The 17,441-nt window shown below is 48.9% G+C and overlaps 1 protein-coding gene across 8 annotated transcripts; it reads right to left on the reverse strand.

The window, feature by feature from the left end:
- Nucleotides 1-404: 404 nt before the first annotated feature.
- Nucleotides 405-17,039, reverse strand: LOC124340624 (nascent polypeptide-associated complex subunit alpha, muscle-specific form-like). Of its 8 annotated transcripts, none has more exons than XM_046793190.1 (21): nucleotides 16,879-17,029; nucleotides 16,734-16,805; nucleotides 12,623-12,960; nucleotides 12,435-12,513; nucleotides 12,055-12,327; nucleotides 11,917-11,982; nucleotides 11,713-11,843; nucleotides 11,512-11,636; nucleotides 11,292-11,370; nucleotides 11,040-11,199; nucleotides 9,511-10,950; nucleotides 8,637-8,963; nucleotides 7,247-8,562; nucleotides 6,909-7,169; nucleotides 6,720-6,848; nucleotides 6,538-6,655; nucleotides 6,134-6,465; nucleotides 5,882-6,048; nucleotides 4,716-4,961; nucleotides 1,103-3,977; nucleotides 405-1,003 (listed from the first exon to the last, which is right to left on the reverse strand). In XM_046793190.1, the coding sequence occupies exons 3-21, from the start codon at nucleotides 12,763-12,765 to the stop codon at nucleotides 580-582; spliced, it is 8,691 nt and encodes a 2,896-aa protein (XP_046649146.1). In that variant the 5' UTR covers nucleotides 12,766-12,960; nucleotides 16,734-16,805; nucleotides 16,879-17,029; the 3' UTR covers nucleotides 405-579. The 8 variants fall into 8 exon arrangements, with proteins under 8 accessions (XP_046649146.1, XP_046649144.1, XP_046649145.1 ...); XM_046793188.1 differs by having other exon boundaries at nucleotides 12,623-12,986; XM_046793189.1 differs by having other exon boundaries at nucleotides 16,734-17,029.
- Nucleotides 17,040-17,441: the final 402 nt, after the last annotated feature.

The raw sequence follows: 17,441 nt of genomic DNA on the forward strand, positions 1-17,441 counted from the left end.
CATTTTTTGGTATACAGAAGATGATGAATTATTATAATTATTATTATACGGACGGGTCTCGATTGTTATTGGCCAATTGAATGAGGCCGATAACCAACAAAGGAGCCATCATGACACACACCTCAAGTAATATGCTCTACACGCATAACTGTTTCAATAATTTCATGGTCATTATTCTGGTAACACGAGAGAAGAGATGAATTGGATGGCGATGACTAACAGAACAAGTTGTACCTAAAGTATATACGGGGCGAAAATGGTAGGCAGCAGTTTTTTTTAAAGACTAGTCGGAACAACATCTAATTATTGCTGTGGAGGAACAACTGGTATGACATTTGCCCAAAGTGCATAGTCTATTTTTGTTGATGCAGTCAAAAAACCTTTTCCCAGCTCTCTCTTATCTGCCCCTTTTGTTCACCCGACATAAGAATTAACTGATTGCGAAGCCACGAGAGTTAAACAGAGCACAAAAAAAAAATTTGAAACAAAACAGACAAAAACAGAAACAAGGATGTAGTAATTATATCGACGCGTGTAGGATTGAATGAGTATTATTCGTGATTTGAGTTGTAGTAAATGTTATCGGCGATGGCGCAGCAAAGACGGTCTCAGTGTCGAGTACGTCCCGCTGTGATTGGTGCTGTTGTTGTTGTGATGATCCAGTCCGCTACTGGTGGAGCGCAAAAAGTACGTGGACGTGGATCCAGTTGTCGATCCTCCTGCTCCTGATCCTGCTCCTGGCCGACTTGAAAAAGGACTAGGAGTCCCGTAAAAAGTCGATTCCCTTCGGGTCAGCCCCGAATCTGAAAGGTTGGTGTGGCGTCGCGTCGAGTTGGGCGAAAGGACATTGCTGATTTGATGTCCAGTAGCTGCCGACCCACTGCCGCCACTTTCCTCCAACAAAATGGACGAATATCGTGACGGCCGGCTCGCCAAAACCGACGATCCGGTCGAACGCAGACGGACGTTGGTGCTCTCTGGAACATGTTCGTGTATACTGTACCTGGAATATCATGTGATGATTTTGGGGGGATCAAGTGACGAAAATAAAGTAAAATTGACAAAAAGACAAATGGCAAATTTACATTATATGGTCTACTACCGATTGCTGGATCTCCGTGGCAGGCTGCTGATGTGATCCGCATTCGTCGACGTCGACGAAACCGGGTAGTAACTGCGACGGCCCAGACTGGCCGATGAATAAGATTCGCCATTCCCCGAAGGTGGCAAATCGTTGGCGAGTGCACGCGAACTCGAATAAGTTCGAGCGTAGGATCGCACTTCTCTTCCGGCGGTTCCGGCACGGTCGCCAGAATCGGAGCCGGCGACCGAAGGTGTCGGACTTGTCACTTGCGGTGGCTGTGTGTCGCTTTTGACCGAGCGGGCCACTGAGACTTCCCTCGACATCGATCGCCTCGGATGAATGACGTCGACGGTGGCGTCCGAGTACTCGGACACGGACGGATGTCTCCGACTCGCCGACAGGCGGCGCTCACGATCGAAATTACCACCGCCATTGGCGTCGCCGGACGACAGGAATTTGCGGACCATCACCGTTTCGGAGAGGCCAATTCGATCGACCGATTCGTCCCGACCGCTGAGACTCTTGCGATGTTGCGAAGAACGACGAGAGATGGGCGGCTGGGCGTCGGTGATGGGCAAGTTTCCTTCACCTCCTTCACCGCCCTCGAGTTCCCTGGTCATGGAACGCCGATGCTTCGTTTTGGTCGGCTCGTTGAAACGAGAGTAGAAACTCTTGCGGAAAATCCTTTCGCTGACGCTTTCATCCTCGCCGGAATCTCTTTGGTCACCGCGCAAGTCGGAGCAAACGGAAGAAGACTCGTAGCTGTCCGTCGGCGTTCCAGGTGCTGCATTATCTATTCCCATGGCGTCGCTGGCCCAGCTGTTTTCGTAAGGCTGAGATTCGAATCGTTTGATAATGCGGGCGAAACGAACGGCCTCGTCGGCAAATGGAGAAATGGTTCCGTTTTCATTGGCCCCCGCCGGAGGTGGCGACAAAGCGTCCCTTCGGTTGTTGTTGTTGCTGCGGTGAGACAATTCACGCAAGGTCCCGTTCGAGCCCTTGTACTGGAACGGCTGGAATTCAGGTGGGACAATAGGTAAATCGGGTGAAACGGATGGTATTTCCTGAACCGGTCGAGCTACTAAATAAATCGGCTTGACCGGAATAGCTGGTTTGGGGATTCCGGAAGGAGGAATTGCGGCAGCTCCGCTTCTGACAGCATGCTCGTATTTGAGAGCGTCCAGTCTGGCCGACGCCTGGGCTTTGATGGCCGCTGTATTTTTGATTTCATCTTCCAGCTGCTTCAATTCCAGAGAAATCGTATCCGGTGGCTGCTGGATAGTAGTTGGTGGTTGGGCAACAGCAGCAGTTGAAACAACTGGAGTTGGAGGGGTGATAGTTGTAGAAGTACTTGCAGGGGTTTGGGCTGGAGCAGCAGGAGCGACTTTGTTGGGAGACGAGGATCGTTGGAATTGGGCCGCCGCTAAATTGATCAAATGCTCAAACTGGCGACGGACCGTCAACTTGGGTGAATTCTTGGAACTAGGAGCGTTGCCGTTTGATTTAGGAGCCGATTGCTGCTGCTGCTGCTGTTGCTGTGGCTCCACGGAAACCGGTTTCAGCATCACCTGTTGCGGGATTTTATTGGTGGTGGGTTCCACTTGGGGCTGTTCAGGCACCGGTTTCAAAACAATGGACGAGCTAGGAGGCGGAAGCGATAGATTGGGTTGAGCCGGGGCCGGAATAGGCGTCAAACTTTGTCTGGCTTTTAGAATCGGTTGTAAAGGAGATGGCGGAGTCGACGTTAAAGATCCGGTTGCACGATCCTTGGAGATTGGAGCAGCAGGACGTTCGATTGTCTGAGTCGATCCTGCAGTTTGACTGTTTGTGGTTTTACTTAATGCCATCAATCCGGCGTCCGGATTGTACTTTTCCCAGCGCTGTTCGACCGATTTGAGGAAGCGCTGCTTTTCGGTTGACGATTCCTCTTTTGGGGCATCGTAGAAATCCGGCCGGAGGAACCGAGAAACACGTCGTGATTTGCGTTCGATTGTCCCATCCGCATTTTCACTCGTCGGAGCTGCTGGTGGATTTGGAGCAGAAATAGGGGCTGGAGCTGGAACTGAGACGGGAATCGGATTTGTTGAATTCAAACTGGTGATGGCGGCCAATTTGCTTTCAGCCGCTCTGGTTTGCCGCGGACTACTTTCGCCCTCAACCCCCAACGGACCGTTCTCTAGGACGGTACTCAATTGCGGAACAATCGGATTCATGGTCATGTTGGCCACTGCATCCGGACTACTCATCGTAGTAGAGATGGACGGTAACGCTGCGATGCTGCTGGATGGAACGGGAGAGGTGCCTCGACTGCTCGTTGGGCTCATGTATTCTCGACTACGCGTTCTCGTATAGGTCCGGTAGGAGGCCGGTGTCGAAACGCCGGAATTGGGATTCTCATCATCGGAGAACGGCGATCCTATCCGATGGAAGTAACCAGCTGTAGAAGCGGAAGAAGGTGCAGTTGAGCTGTCTGGTTCGAGATTGTCCAGAGTGGAAGAACGGCCATAACGTTGATAGGTTCGCTGTTGCGGCTCGTTGCCCAGTTCCCGGCTACTCTTGGTTCGATTGTATTGCGGTTGTTGTTGTTGTTGGTCTCGTACTGAGCGGCCAGTGGGTTTCGCCGAATCGGCCACTCCGCCAGTGAAGCGTGACAACGCCCAGGATAGACTGGAACGATTGCCAGCGGAAGTTGACGAGGTATCCGACATGGCGTCGCTATTATTTTGTTGGTGATTTCCATTTTGTCCCGGTGAACCGACTAGCTCCGGATTGGTTTCTCGCAGGTGTTGGTTCAGTTTACGTCGCGTTAGGGAGGAAGTGAAAGGTCGACTGGATGCTGGCGTTGCGTTATTGACATCTCCATTGACAGCTGACGGACTATGATAAGCGGTACCTTTTGTGGATGGATTGCAATCCATTCAAAACGAAAACACAGGCCGTCAATTTAATGATGTTCCAATTTCAATGGTAAATGGTAAAATTATTTTTGTAAAACTGAAATTCGCTGGGTAATAATTTTAAAAATCAAAAAATTAAAAGAAGTAGAAAAAAAGAAAAAAAAAACAATAAGCCACACTGAAAGCTTCCAGTTGGAGATTGTACCTTCCTGTTAATCATATTGGAATCAGTTGGCCGGCTTGAGGTGTTGGTGGTGAAGGTTGAGAGAGGGTAGCAAACAGTTCATTCCATTCCATTCGGTTGGAAGCATTGCAGCATTTCATGCGTGGAGGCGTTTGATGCACCAAAGAATCTACAAGGATCCGTTTTTTGTTTTTTGGGGGGATGGATGGATGGATGGATGGTGGGGTAAACATTCGATGGGGTTTTCAAGTCATGGCCGCCATGGCCGTTTGAAGGCACAACAAAAAGAATCAAGAAGAAGTTGAAACAACACGAAAGGTGATGATATAATACAACCCACTCCTGAAATTGGCATTTCGAAACGCGCGAAAGTTGTGAAAGATTTGAAAAGAATAAGAAAAAGCTGGGCGACAGTGGACCCCAAAGATTTCAGATCATTAAAAATATAAAAATAAAGCCATTTAAAAAATTTGAATAACGAGCAAAATAAAAAAAAGATGTTTTGTTATAATAGCAGCGGATAGTTGTGGTTTCAACCGAATTCAAGTACTAGCTGACGGATGAGATAAAACGAAGCATTTGAAGGACACGACCGTTCCAGCTCCAGTCTCGGCTGGCCCTTTGTTCTCTTGTTCCGGATTTGGGTCGTGTCGACGACGACATTCGGGACGGAACCAATCACTTGCAGTTGGAGAAGAAGGAGGAGCCCGAGCTGCTGGCTCCGTGACATGCAATGTGAGCGTGACGCGTTTCCGGTCCCCTCCATCAGCCGACCCAAGTTGATGTTGCAACCGGACTGGAAGTGCGCGCGAGTGAGGCGGAAAAAAGGGGTTGAACGGGTGTACAGGTGGGAAAATCAAGTGAAAAATCAAAAGTCAAGACCAAGAATTCCGAAGGAGAAGAAGAAAAAGAGAAGAAATCAAAAGAGAAAAATGTTTAGCGAATCAAAATAAGACATTGGGACGGGTCAGCCAAGAACGAGCTGATGACGAAAGAGCCTCTACCAATCTACCCCATGCAAACTGGCGTCTGACGGCCCTACTGGCCAGCAATCGCCAGGCGACGGACGACTTGATTTTGGATGACGGATAAAACGGCTGGCGTCTACTGTGACTATGACTAAGAGGGTGGTGACTATTGCTGCTACTACCAGCGCTACCATTGGCAATCATGGCCGACCGACGACGACGGCTACTTTTAGCCGGACTCGTCATCCTAAGGACGGGGCGGAATCTACTGCCATCTAATAGATAACATTGACGTGCAAAAATCCAAACAATTTCTTGAAAAAAATTGGGAAAAGGGAAGAAGCGCAGACAAGAAAAACAACACGCGCAGATTTAAACAAACACAAGGGGAGAAATAAAAAACAACAAAATGAAATATTTTGCCAATTAAAAAATGTTACCTGGATATCCTATTTACAGTTTTTTTTTGTCATCTTTGATTTTTTTTTAACAACTGTAAGCTGCCGGAATAGGAATGGGAGAGAGAGGAACGATGTTTAATCAATAATCATCAATCAATATAGTCCGCGGCTAACCAACTAACTGAACTCTAAGACATAGTACTGTAGACACATTGTTCATTCTTTGGAAATGTGCTGATGCCTGAATATGGCCTCAGAGGTTGTTACTAGTAGTACATGATCAGACTTGATCGTTTCTAGGTCAATGTTGTTGTTGTAGTAGTAGGAAACTGTCAATAGTAAAGTACCTCGCTGGGACATGGAGGCCGAAGCGATGCTGCAGTTGCTTTCGCCTTCCACGGACGTGTCCCGTCGCCAAGGGAGACCAGACGGGACGCCGGCCGAACTCGGCGGCGGCTGCAATTGAGGCGTTTCTGTCGGGTGGAAACGAGGCGGATCCAGGGTCGAATATCGTCTGCTCCATTTAATTTAAAAAAAAACAAAAACGGCGACAAGATTAATATGGATGGAATGGAATGAACGAACAACACGAGACGCACCTGGCATCGGACTCGGATGCCACCGAAGAAGCCCTGGAATAAACATTGTTCCAGAAACCCTTGTTGCTAGCTGAACCGGCCAGCAGGTCGGATCCGGTGCTGTTGCGATTGTTGTTGTTGTGATGGTGAGCGTTGGGCGAAGTGCATCCGGGTGTACTAATCTGCGAAGAAGCGTCTTCAAACTCACGATGAATATCGCTCACGTCCGTCGCTCTTGAACGGCCGCCAGCGCTGGGAGCCGGACTGGTGAATCGAGAAGAGTTGCGGAACACGACAAACGGATCAGCCGCATTACTTTCGGCTCTCTGGTTCCGTTTCGTCAGCTGTCGGACCTGTGAATTTGACGTTCATGTATTTTAATCTGATCAAGTTCAAACTCCATTACAGTTAAGCGAAACGCGTACCCGTGATAACAGCGTCGAGAAAAGGGACTCGGCTGTCAGAATCTGGAACGTGTCGTCGTCGTCGTCGATATCATCATCGATGGAACTGTCACTTCCCCGTCGGCCTCGAGAAGTTTCCCTGAAACAGATTCCACCGTATAGGATCAAATTTAGGATTGGAAACTTAATAAAGATAAACTTACGGCTCGTCGTGTGATTTTTTAAAGGAGCTCAAACGTTGCAAATGATGAAGTGGACTAGCTGCGTGATTATCAACATCACCCGACGTCTGACTTATATCAAAATCGGTTTCACCCTCATGGTACAAGCTCCTGCCGTGATTAAATCAAAATTTAATAGATAAACTTAACTCGAATGTTTGAATTGATTACCCGTATCGTTTGGTCCGGTCGAATCGACTGGTTCTCATGGACGCTGAAGACGACGAGGCCGTCTCGGTTGCCGCTGGATGGCTGGCACTGACGCCTTCCACCGTAATGGGGATGATAAATTCCCGCGGCGATTTTCGAATCGGCTCTCTGGCAGATTCCCGAACGGGTTCCCGTAGGAATTTTTTACTTTCCAAACTAACTGACTCTGCAGTTGCCATTGCGGGTCCTGGATTCTGTATCGATTCCTGTCGACTCGCAGAACTTGAAAACAAACAAAAAGAAAAGGATCAAATGAGTACCAACGAAACGAAATGAATTCAATCATTCCGGCGCTATACCTAGGACGGATAGGGACGGGTTTAATTGGCTGTGCCGGCGGCGGCGGCGGCGAAGCGACTCGCGGCGGAGTGGCCCGCAACTGGACGGAAATGGAGTTGAGCGATTTCGGCACGGCCTTACTACTCTCCGACGCGACTAATCCTCCAACCCCTGCCACGGCCGCTGCTGTTGATTCTACTCTGCCTTCTACGCGGATGGGAATAATTCTCTCCCTCGGATTGGTGGACGTCGACGCCACGTTGACGGCGATGTTGATCTCCGCTTTCTGGATCGGCTTGGCTTCGACCATCACCATCGCGTTCTCCGGCATATCGCCAGGTCCTTTGGAGAAGCGCTTGTTTAACGGAGGAATCGCCGCAGGGGCTGGATGCTCTCTCGTCGGACTGCGAATGCCCCGGATGAAAGCGTTCTCAGATCCGGCGATACAATCGTCATCCGTCCTGTCGGTCGAAGTCATTGACGACGCGTAAACGGGAGACATGGGCCGACTGGATGGCAACGTCGACGGAGAGAGCGGCCGCTGATTGGGCGATTGATCGGCCGACGGACGGATTAATGGAGGTGGTGGGGACACTGTCCGTGTGGATGCATTGATAATTTTATGGGCCACCGCTGGAGGTGATGGCGAAGCGATGCGCACCGGACGCGGAGGGGGAGAAGCGATCCGGAGTGGAGGTGGTGAAGCAACTCGAATGGGTTTTGGCGGAGGTGATGTCATCCTTTCAGTGGCGGAGGACGATACCTGGCCGGTCGCTTTAGGCGACGGAGTAGAAGAAGACACAGGTGTCGGGAGGCTTGTAGGTCGCGGTGCGGGCGGATCTTTCGGAGGACTACGTCCAGGGGCCGCCAAAATGGATGCAACTTTCGTTTCCAATTCGCCCGTGTCCAACATGACCGGAATCTCCCGCACTTTTGGCTCTTCTGGCTCTTGGGCCGGAAGAGCCGAGGGTAGAGATTCCGATTCCTTCACTTTCTTAGTCGAAACTTTGGTCGGCGGTTGAACTTCTTTGACAGGAACGGGTGATGCAACTTCAGACTTTTCCACTGCAACTTGAACTTCCTGCTCCGCGTTCAATTGCTCCGGTAATTTCTTCTCGCTGCTGTCGGCGCTGCTGGACCCCTGTTGAGGTTTGAGGCTATCGTCGTTCTGAACGGGCTGACTGGTTTTCGTGTCCTTCGGTGTTGTTTGATTTTCCGATTGGTGATTATTTTCCTCCGTTTTAACCTTCATTCCAATTTCCGTGACTTTGCCGATAGCGCCGATTTTGACGCCCAGTCCTCCCACGACCACCTTCTCGCCCGGCTCTACTCCCTGCTATCAAGATTTTAAAAAATATACACATTTCATTGCGTTTGTTATGATGACGTAGAACATTTATTTTGTTTTACCGATGAATTAGTGGATTCCTGGGCGGTAGTTGTAGTGGCCGTCATGGTGGCCATCGAAGCGGCATGACCGGCCCGTTGTTGATTGAGAGATTTGGGTACCATGGCGTCAGTGCTAATGCTGGCCGGAGTTTGAATGAGCGTCCGCCTCGGCAGACTGTTGTGATGATGGCCTGAAGCTGCGCTGCCAATACTCGAATTCCTCTGCTGCTGGGCAGCAGCCGCATTATTCTCAAATGCTCTCTTTGCGTCAGAGACTTTCAAAACGGGCACGATGGTGGGCACTTTAGGTTCCGTCCGAGTTTCAGTCGGGCGCCGCGTATCGTTCAACTAAAAAAATAAATTCAATTCCAAGAAATCCGAAAAAATGAATTAGCCAAATTCAAATGAAAAACCCCACCCAACCCCCAATCCCGGTCAGAACAAGAGACAGCGGGTGAAAAAATCAACAACACAAAGGTCCATCACCGGATCACTAAATGTTTCTACTATTGAAAAAAATAGTTGCAGCTTATCAGTAAAATAAAGCCACTAGAAGAGGAACGAATAGGAGCAGATGAGAGAGAAAGGGACCGAGTAAAAGGAGGAGAGAGAGAGAGAGATTGCCGTGCGGATGCGGGGTGTTGGATGAATCTGCCGGAAGCTCACCCGTAAGCCGGAATCAACAAAGACAGAGAAAAAAGAGAGAAACTGACGAAATAGATTGAAGACAAGTAAGAGAATAAGAAGAAGAAGAAGCGGGGGTTTTTGGTTTGGTGTGTTTTAAAATAGGTCGATGGTCCACATCCGGCCATCAACACCTCATCGTCTGTATCGTGTCGATGTGTGTATGTACGTCGTTGGTGGTGGTGGTGGGGACACATGAGCATCAGCTGACCTTGTAGCTGAAAATGGTGACTTTTTTGGGCCGTTCCAGCGTCATGGTACTCTTGGGTCCAGTCGTCGGCGGTTCATTTCGCGAGTGAGTCAGTACGAGGCTGTTGAATATTTCCGCCTGGCGGAGTATCTTCGAGTGGCGCTGTTCCGCTGCATTGGCCGGACCAGCCGCTTTGTTGGTATTGGCCGGTCGCCGATTGGCAAGAGCCACCGAAGCCGGAGGGGCAGCATTAGCAGCAGACGATTCTGAGCGATTACTGCCGCTGCCGCTTGGGGCTGCTCCTTCCTTGGGTGGTGGTGTCGCCGTCGCGGTGCTGCCGGCCGTTGTTGCTCCGCTGCTGTCGCCAGCTGACTCGGTCTTTTCGGGCCCAAGGGTAAACGGAGGTGGTGGAGGGGGAACCTGATTTAAACTGGGTGGCGGTGGTGGTGGGGTGGCGTTGGTGGGTGATATTAGGGCAACGGTATTTTCTGGCTCTGGGGGCTCTGTGACGACATTCGCAGCTGGCACGGCTCCTTTCGCATCCATCTTGCCTGCCATCGCAGCGTGAGATTCCGACTGTCCAGTCGACGCAACAACAAGAGACTCTGGAGCTTCTGGAACTTGAGCAGGAGCAGCAGGAGCAGCACAGGTAGGGCGGCCATCAAGAAGAGGAGGCGGGTGGCTCATTTCGATTTCTGCATTGGCAGTTGTCGGAGCAATTGGGGGCGACAAAGTTGAGACGTCCCCCACGGTCACGGTCGTCGTCGTCGTCGTCTGTCGAAATGCGGATGTGGCTGGAGAATGTTGGCTAACCGAGGAACAATGCGGGATGGATGAAGTGGAGGTCGTGGAGGTTGTCGTCGTTGCATTGGCCGAGGGCGAAGAAGACTGGGATGGATTATTATTATTGGTCATTATTGTACAGGGTGCGAGAGCGGCGGAGGCTGGATTGGCCGCCATACAAGAGGCGATTGGCACGCTGGATCGCCTATCATCCGCCTGGCTGGACGTGCTAATACCCTCGTCCATATCAACGTCCGTCATCACATCACATTTCGTTTTGGCTTCGCTCGACGTCGATTTCGTTCGTACCTCTTCCGGAGCAGACTGGACGACGCCCGTCACCAATTCCTCCTCCTCTTCCTCCCGCAACGACGTCTGGATCCCGGAATCGTCGATGGGACTGGGTCCCGCAGAATTTTGAGCATCCAAATCGCCCACTGCTGGGCAGCCACCGCGACCTTCCGGAGTCATCGTCGTCGTCGTCGAATCGTCAGCCGATTTGACTTGGTCGGTTTCTGCCCGGCGCCTCTTGACAGTCGAGGCCTTGTCCGCCTCTTTGCCCGACTGACTGGAACTTTCCTTCTTTTTCTTAACTCCACCCGATTTGGCAGCGTCGGACGTACTGGGCTCGGCCGCCGAGTAATATTCGTTCATGGAATCGCCTTCCTTGCTGGCCTGCTGGTTCATTCAAAGTTTATTATTTTCTTCCAGCAGCTGGATGGACTGCTTTCTCACATGCGGATGCAAATTATGGATTTGGAACTTACAGTTGAGGCCGGTTGATCCGTTTTGGCGCTGACGACGACCGTGTCGGTTGACTCCGGTGGCGGAACCAGCGACAGGAGTAAATCGAGCCGGACGGGCGTCTGGTTGGCTAATTCTTCCGCGACTTCCAAACAGGATTCTCCGTAGCCTTCGTTGACCCACCTTGGTCAAAATATAGAATATCCCATTGTACACCCAAAAAAAGCCCAGCAGGAAGAGGAATTGTTTGACAAGATGATGATCATATTTAATACCAGTGGGAGCAAATGTCCTCGACGTTGGCCCGCTTGGCCGGATCGACGAGCAGCATGTGACGAACCAGAGGCGAAGCAGCTTGACAAACGTTCCGGCGCGATGATCACGGACAAACAAAAAACGATGGAAAAAGAAAAGCGAGAAGTGTGAAACAAAATAAAAACCAACCAAACAATAAAAAGAAAGAAAGAAAGAAGAAAAAAAGAAATGTGAACCGACTTGATGGTTTGTCAGGCGGCTCGTAGTACTCGCCGGATGAGATCTGCTTGACGAGTCGCTTGAAATTGGATCCGTCGAAAGGCATGGCTCCGTAAACCAGCGTGTAAAGCAGAACGCCCAAAGACCTGCGAGAAGCATCAAATAAATAATCATTTTACGTCTAATGTAATGGCGAAATCTTGGTTGTAGTTATATACCCACCAACAATCCACTTCGGGCCCATGGTACGGAGTTCCACGGACGATTTCCGGACTGGCGTACAAAGGGCTGCCACAAAAGGTCGTCAGCAGGCGTCGATCATCAAAGACGTTTGATAATCCGAAATCGGCAATCTAGAAAAATCAATTTGAGGAGAGAATTTCAATCAAAGTGAAAACGGGAAAAGATTGAAATGGAATAGAATACCTTGGCCGTTTTGCTTTCGTCCAGCAAAATGTTTTCTAATTTTAAATCGCGATGGCAAATGTTGTGCTGGACGGAGGTGGGGGCAAAGGAATCAAATGTCAGCGTTGAAAATTGAATAACGTAACTTGATTTAAATACCTTGTGACAGTAATAGACGGCGGAAGCGACTTGGCGGAAGACTCGTCTGGCCTCGGCCTCGTTGAGGACTTTGCGCTGACTGAGGTAATCGTAGAGTTCGCCGCCGGCCGCGTACTCCATCACCAGGACCATCTTCTCCTTGTTCTCAAACACTTCGTAGATGTGGATGATGTTGGGGTGGCGCACCGAAGACATGATTTGAATTTCGCGGCGGATGCGAATCAGATCCGCTTCCGTTTCAATTTTGGCCTTTTTGATCGTCTTGATGGCCACCTATAGAAAATTCCAGCATCGACGGGCGACGCCAATCAATCAAGAAGCCAAAAAGATAAGAAAATCCAGCCGGAACACTTGAACTAAAAAATGTTTCACTTTTTTACCTCTTGGCCCGTCTCTTTATTGATTCCCAACTGAACTTTGCCGTAGGTTCCCTGTCCAAGTTTGCGCACCAAATCGAACCTGTCAATGTAAGTATCTCCGTTATTGATATGCAAATTCCGCCTGTTTGATCTCTTGATGGATATGCAAATGAAAAGATTTTTTGGGGATAAGGGAGGCGCGTTTTTACCTTTGGCGGAGTTTACGTCGGTGATTGTGCATGCGGACGCCGACCGTCTGCTCGATTCCGCCCATGATGTTGTTGACATCGGGCGGAGGCGGAGGTGCCGGAGTCGGCTGCTGCTGTTGACTGCTACCTCCGTTGACGACCATCTTGAAACTGCAACTGGTCCGGTTATTGTTTCAGTCATTCAAAACGGGGGGCGCGGGCAGCCGTCGACCACCACCAGCACCACTGGCGTGTCAATGACGACAACAACTGGAATACGGCGCCAGGGGCGTTGGCATGGCACTTCTCCCGCGGCCAGCAGCACTGGTCCGCCCGACCCACCGTCAGCAAGAAGCTATCTGCACACACACACACACACACGTCTCTTGTCCATCAATAACTTGTTTGATTAGTTTTTTTTTCTTATTTCTTTTGGGTTTAAAGGAAAGATTTTTCTGTCGTTTGATTAATTGAAGACGTAAAAGGTTCGGCCAACGACTCGTTGGTTCAGGGAAACAATTTTATCGTTCACGGTTTGTTCTTGTTGATTTCTCGGTTTATTCCAGTTTGTTCTGGCCTTGCTGGCCTTGGAGGATTTCGTCGTTATTTGGGTGCGCACAGGGGCATCTGTCCTGGCCTGCCGGCCGGCCGGCAACACATGGCGCTACTTCACGCACACTGGCCGTCACTTTTGTGAGCTACTGGGCAATCGGCGATAAATAAAAGACAAAAAAAGAACCGGGACAAATATTTTTATATTCCCTTTGCGGGATTATTTTTCTGTTTCTTTTTTAGATTCACGACACACACGCACATAGACACTTAAGCAGAACTCTCAAGGTCGGCCCACACGCAAAAGTCAATAGGTGTTTCCTTTTCTGCTGGCCGTTTGTGTGATCCCTTGATTGGATTCTTTCGTTTCTTTTTCAAAAAGAGTAGTAGTAGTCGAACGCACTTAACTAACAAAAATGGAGCTCATCGGAGTCGGGGGTGGGGGGAGAGAGAAACTGATCCGTCGGACAACTCATCCGGAATGCGAATGGTGTAGAGAGAGCGGACTGCTGCTGGAAACTGCCAAGGAAACTGAAGTAAGAAGAAAAAGAAAAAAAACCCCGAAAATCATGTGTGTGGAGGAGTCTCTTCTCTACTCTGACGGAAATTCTATTTCGGGAGCCGGGACCCGCGTTCGGCGGGTGGAGGGGGGGGGAGGTTAGAGAAAATGGAACTTTTCGTCGGATTACAGGCGGAGAACGGATGACGGAGCCACTCCACCCCTTCTTCTTCTTCTTCTTCTTCTTCTTCTTCTTCTTCTTCTTCTTCTTCTTCTTAAGTGAAAGGAGAAAAAAAGGCGAATGGAAGGAAGTGAGGATGAAGGAAGGAAGTAAAAAAGTAGAAGTAGAAGAAGAAGAAGTGGAAGCCAAGCAGAAAGAGATGCAAGACGCCGGTCCAGTGAACCGACTGGATCACGTTACCAACTCTACGAAAAAGAAAAAACATAGACACGGGGGCCCCTGGTCCACTCGCGCCAGCGCAATGAAAAATGAGACGGGCACCGAAAAAGAGAAGAGAAGAAAATAACAAGACCAACCCCAAAACGATCGTCATCGTTGTGTGCGCTCTTTGCTGCTGCAACTGTTGTCGTCGTCGCAGTCCCGCCGACTCACGGAAAGAGGATGGCATGAACGCGATTGACGCAATACACGCAGTCTCTCTCTCCCCGGCCATGTTTTATGAAATGATAATCATTTTTATTTCGAGATTTTCCGTGGACTTTGAACTACGCCGGAGGGATATCTCAACGTACATGCACAGACTGGAGAGAGAGTGAAAATACTACGCGGATTGCATACGAAATGGGAATATAAAGTGGAAACGGGTCGTGAATAATTGAGAAAGTCGTTTGACGTCTTCTCGCATGGGGAGGCCTTATTTTCCTACATGGTACCGTAGTAGTAGACTAGGCTACTCTCCTTTGTAATACGGGTGAGTCCGGTCCAGCCGGAGGGGGTGGAAGTGGGCCTATTTTTTATTCCAGGACTCTGAAAGTAAAAGTGGCGCAGTCTGTTTCTTCGTTCCTTTTCATTTCAACTATTGATCCTTTGCTCCTTACTCAGCCAACCCTCACTTGATATTGCATGGAAATATTAGGTTAAATTGGGAGACAGACCGGAAGATGAAAGCTACTTCCGGCAGTATCAAGCGGAAGAATCCCTCCCGAAACAAAATTCAAAATCCTGCCTGCCATATTTGCCACCAGCCCGAGAGAAAAACGAGGAAGGCGCAAAAATCCTCGTCGTCGAACGAAAGAAGAAAAAAAACCCCACTCGATCCATCCCGCACCTCTACCCACCCCCCCACTCTCAGTGTGTGTGTACAAGAAGAATATCTCGCCGTCTCAACCAACTAATAAGGCCGTCGGTGTATATATGTGCGTGTGTGACGTCGAGAAACGACGACTAGGAGCCGGGGGCTGTTGTGTATATGTGCACACGGGAAGAGGAGGGATGGTGGACGCCGAACGGAAGCCAAGAATTTCGTCTAAAAACGAACGTCTTGTTCACTCGTCTATTTTTAAATAGGGAAAAAGAAGAAAATGTGCGCGCTACACACGCTGCTGCTCCTGCTGCTGCTCCTGCAGGCTCTACTACTACTACTACAACCCCGGCCGCTCCTCAATTTCCTAGCTCTATCTCGCCCTTGGATTTGTCAGAAAAACTTTGGCCACTTTGCTTAAACTCGGCTCTCACAACCAGCGCAAATGATTTGATCCACCATCACCGCAAATCCGATTTGAAAAAGAAATCTGGTCGTCGTCGTCGTAGCTTACAAGGAGATACAAGGGAGTAAAAGAATCAAAGGGAATTAAAAGAAACAGAAAAAGTTTGGAAGAGTAAGTAGGAGGAGTAACTTTGGCGTCGATACACGGGAAGAAGCCAACGGGCCGGGAGCCATCCGTCACTCGCTCCCGCCGGCTAATGGACATCTCATAAGAAACAAACAAACACAAAAAAATATATATAACCAGGATCGATCGACAAAGCGTTGCTCTACACACACACACACTATACAGCAGTTTCTCGCAATCCTTTCCCAATGAATAATGTCAGTTGCCCCCCCATAAGAGAAGAGAAATAAAAGAAAAGAGCAAAAACCATCCAGACCAAATAAAAATCGACTGGTGCTGCTGAGACGGGAAAAAAAAACATACATGGATCGATGACACTGGTCACGGACAAGAAAATAAAAGCCGGTCGATGGCGGACCTTGTGTCCACCACACCACACAGAGAGAGCTATAGATACGGACAAATAAATCTTGTGCCTGTCGTCCACCCTAGTTGTGTTTCTTGCCTTCACTTTATTACCACGACCGAGGATTTTTCAAACAGAGAATAACATAATAATCTTTTTTCTTTTGCCCACACACACGCTGCGTGTGTACTCTCCTTTGAGCTATTTCCTTCTCTCTTGGCTGCATTTTGTCCTTTTCACTTTTTTCCAGTGTCCACCAGTTAGCTGACTGGGCAACGGTCCTTATAGGTTTTAGGTTGGCTGGCTAGCTAGCTGTCGTCCGGGGCCCGTCTGATTGTGTCATTACGCTAGATTAATGGACTGGACAAAAGAGAAATGTACAGCAGAAGAAGAAGAAGAAGAAAGTACTTTTCTTGTCGCTCATTCTCTCTCCAGGGGCTTGTTGCCCCCGTGTCTGCTGCTGCTGCCGTTCAATCAGCGAAAGGGGATTGCGTCGTGCAATTACACTGACACACACAAAAAGGAAATAAAGCTCCAACAAATCAACACCTGTCATGCTGGCAGACCCTTGTACGTGTAAAGTACTCAAAGCTGCTTTGCAAATATCAAAGTGGCCAATCAAGAATAGACAGCGAAGAAGCATTGAATCTTATTTTCACCTGGGGGGAAACTCAAATTGATATCTTTGCTTGGACCGGTGAAATTGAGACAAGAAACTGATTCAACAAATCAATACCCTAGACATTTCCTACACGACATGTCAACTTCACCGAGTCATTGGCCGTCCTTTATTATGTCAATATCTTATTGATTTATCACGATAAGTTGTCACACGTGGCAAGTAATAAAAGAAAAAAGGATAGAAACCTAGATTGAATTACCGTAATAACGGGCGATATTCTGCAGTCGAATCTCCCTCGTGTCCAATTTGTCTGGGATGTAGTATAAGATGACTAGGGACGGATGGGAAAAAAACCGAATTGAATTCAGCAATTCACGAAGGAAATTCGCAATAGAGTCGGTTACGCAATTTCCAAGTGACGGCACACAAAGATGATGTAAAAATAGTGCGAAACTGTAGGTCTTTTGGGGATCATCCACCAAGCCAAACGACCCAGGCAGGCGGTCGGCAAGCAAGCAGCAGACGAACTGGAAATTTCGTAAACAATCCTTTTTTGTTTTTCATTTTTGGCTCTAGCCCCTGGGCATCTCAAGAAAGCATCGCCACGCCATCTACCGACGATCCTTACAACTTCTTGACGATAATAATGTTTTCCCTCCAAAAAACCAGAGCAAGAAGGTTCGATCCATCTATACTTGTGTGCCAAAGTATAAAGCTCAATCTCATAATGAATAATCTAATAAACGATGACTATACACAACTAATGACATTGCCCTTGTATATGTTTATCCTGGAAATCCCGTCTCTCGTCTTAATTCAATTGCCAGCGTTAATAATTTGTATACGGCTGTCAGCTGTCTGTGTAGTTACATGGAACGATGGGATGTAGAGTTGTATACTTAGTTTTCGGCGGCGGCGGATGGCCCTGGCTCTAATGCCATCACGGCGGTGATGACGTCTGCGGGCC

This window comes from Daphnia pulicaria, chromosome 5 (assembly GCF_021234035.1).
Source record: "Daphnia pulicaria isolate SC F1-1A chromosome 5, SC_F0-13Bv2, whole genome shotgun sequence".
Classification (NCBI taxonomy): Eukaryota; Metazoa; Arthropoda; class Branchiopoda; order Diplostraca; family Daphniidae; genus Daphnia; species Daphnia pulicaria.

Excerpts from the sequence above, each read along its gene's own strand:
- LOC124340624 (XM_046793190.1), bottom strand. The coding sequence starts at position 12,765 with ATGGTCGTCAACGGAGGTAGCAGTCAACAGCAGCAGCCGACTCCGGCA. Across the intron at positions 6,849-6,908 it reads GACCGGACCAAACGATACGG|GAGCTTGTACCATGAGGGTG; the intron begins GTAATCAATTCA and ends TAATCACGGCAG. Across the intron at positions 1,004-1,102 it reads CCACGGAGATCCAGCAATCG|GTACAGTATACACGAACATG; the intron begins GTAGTAGACCAT and ends ATGATATTCCAG.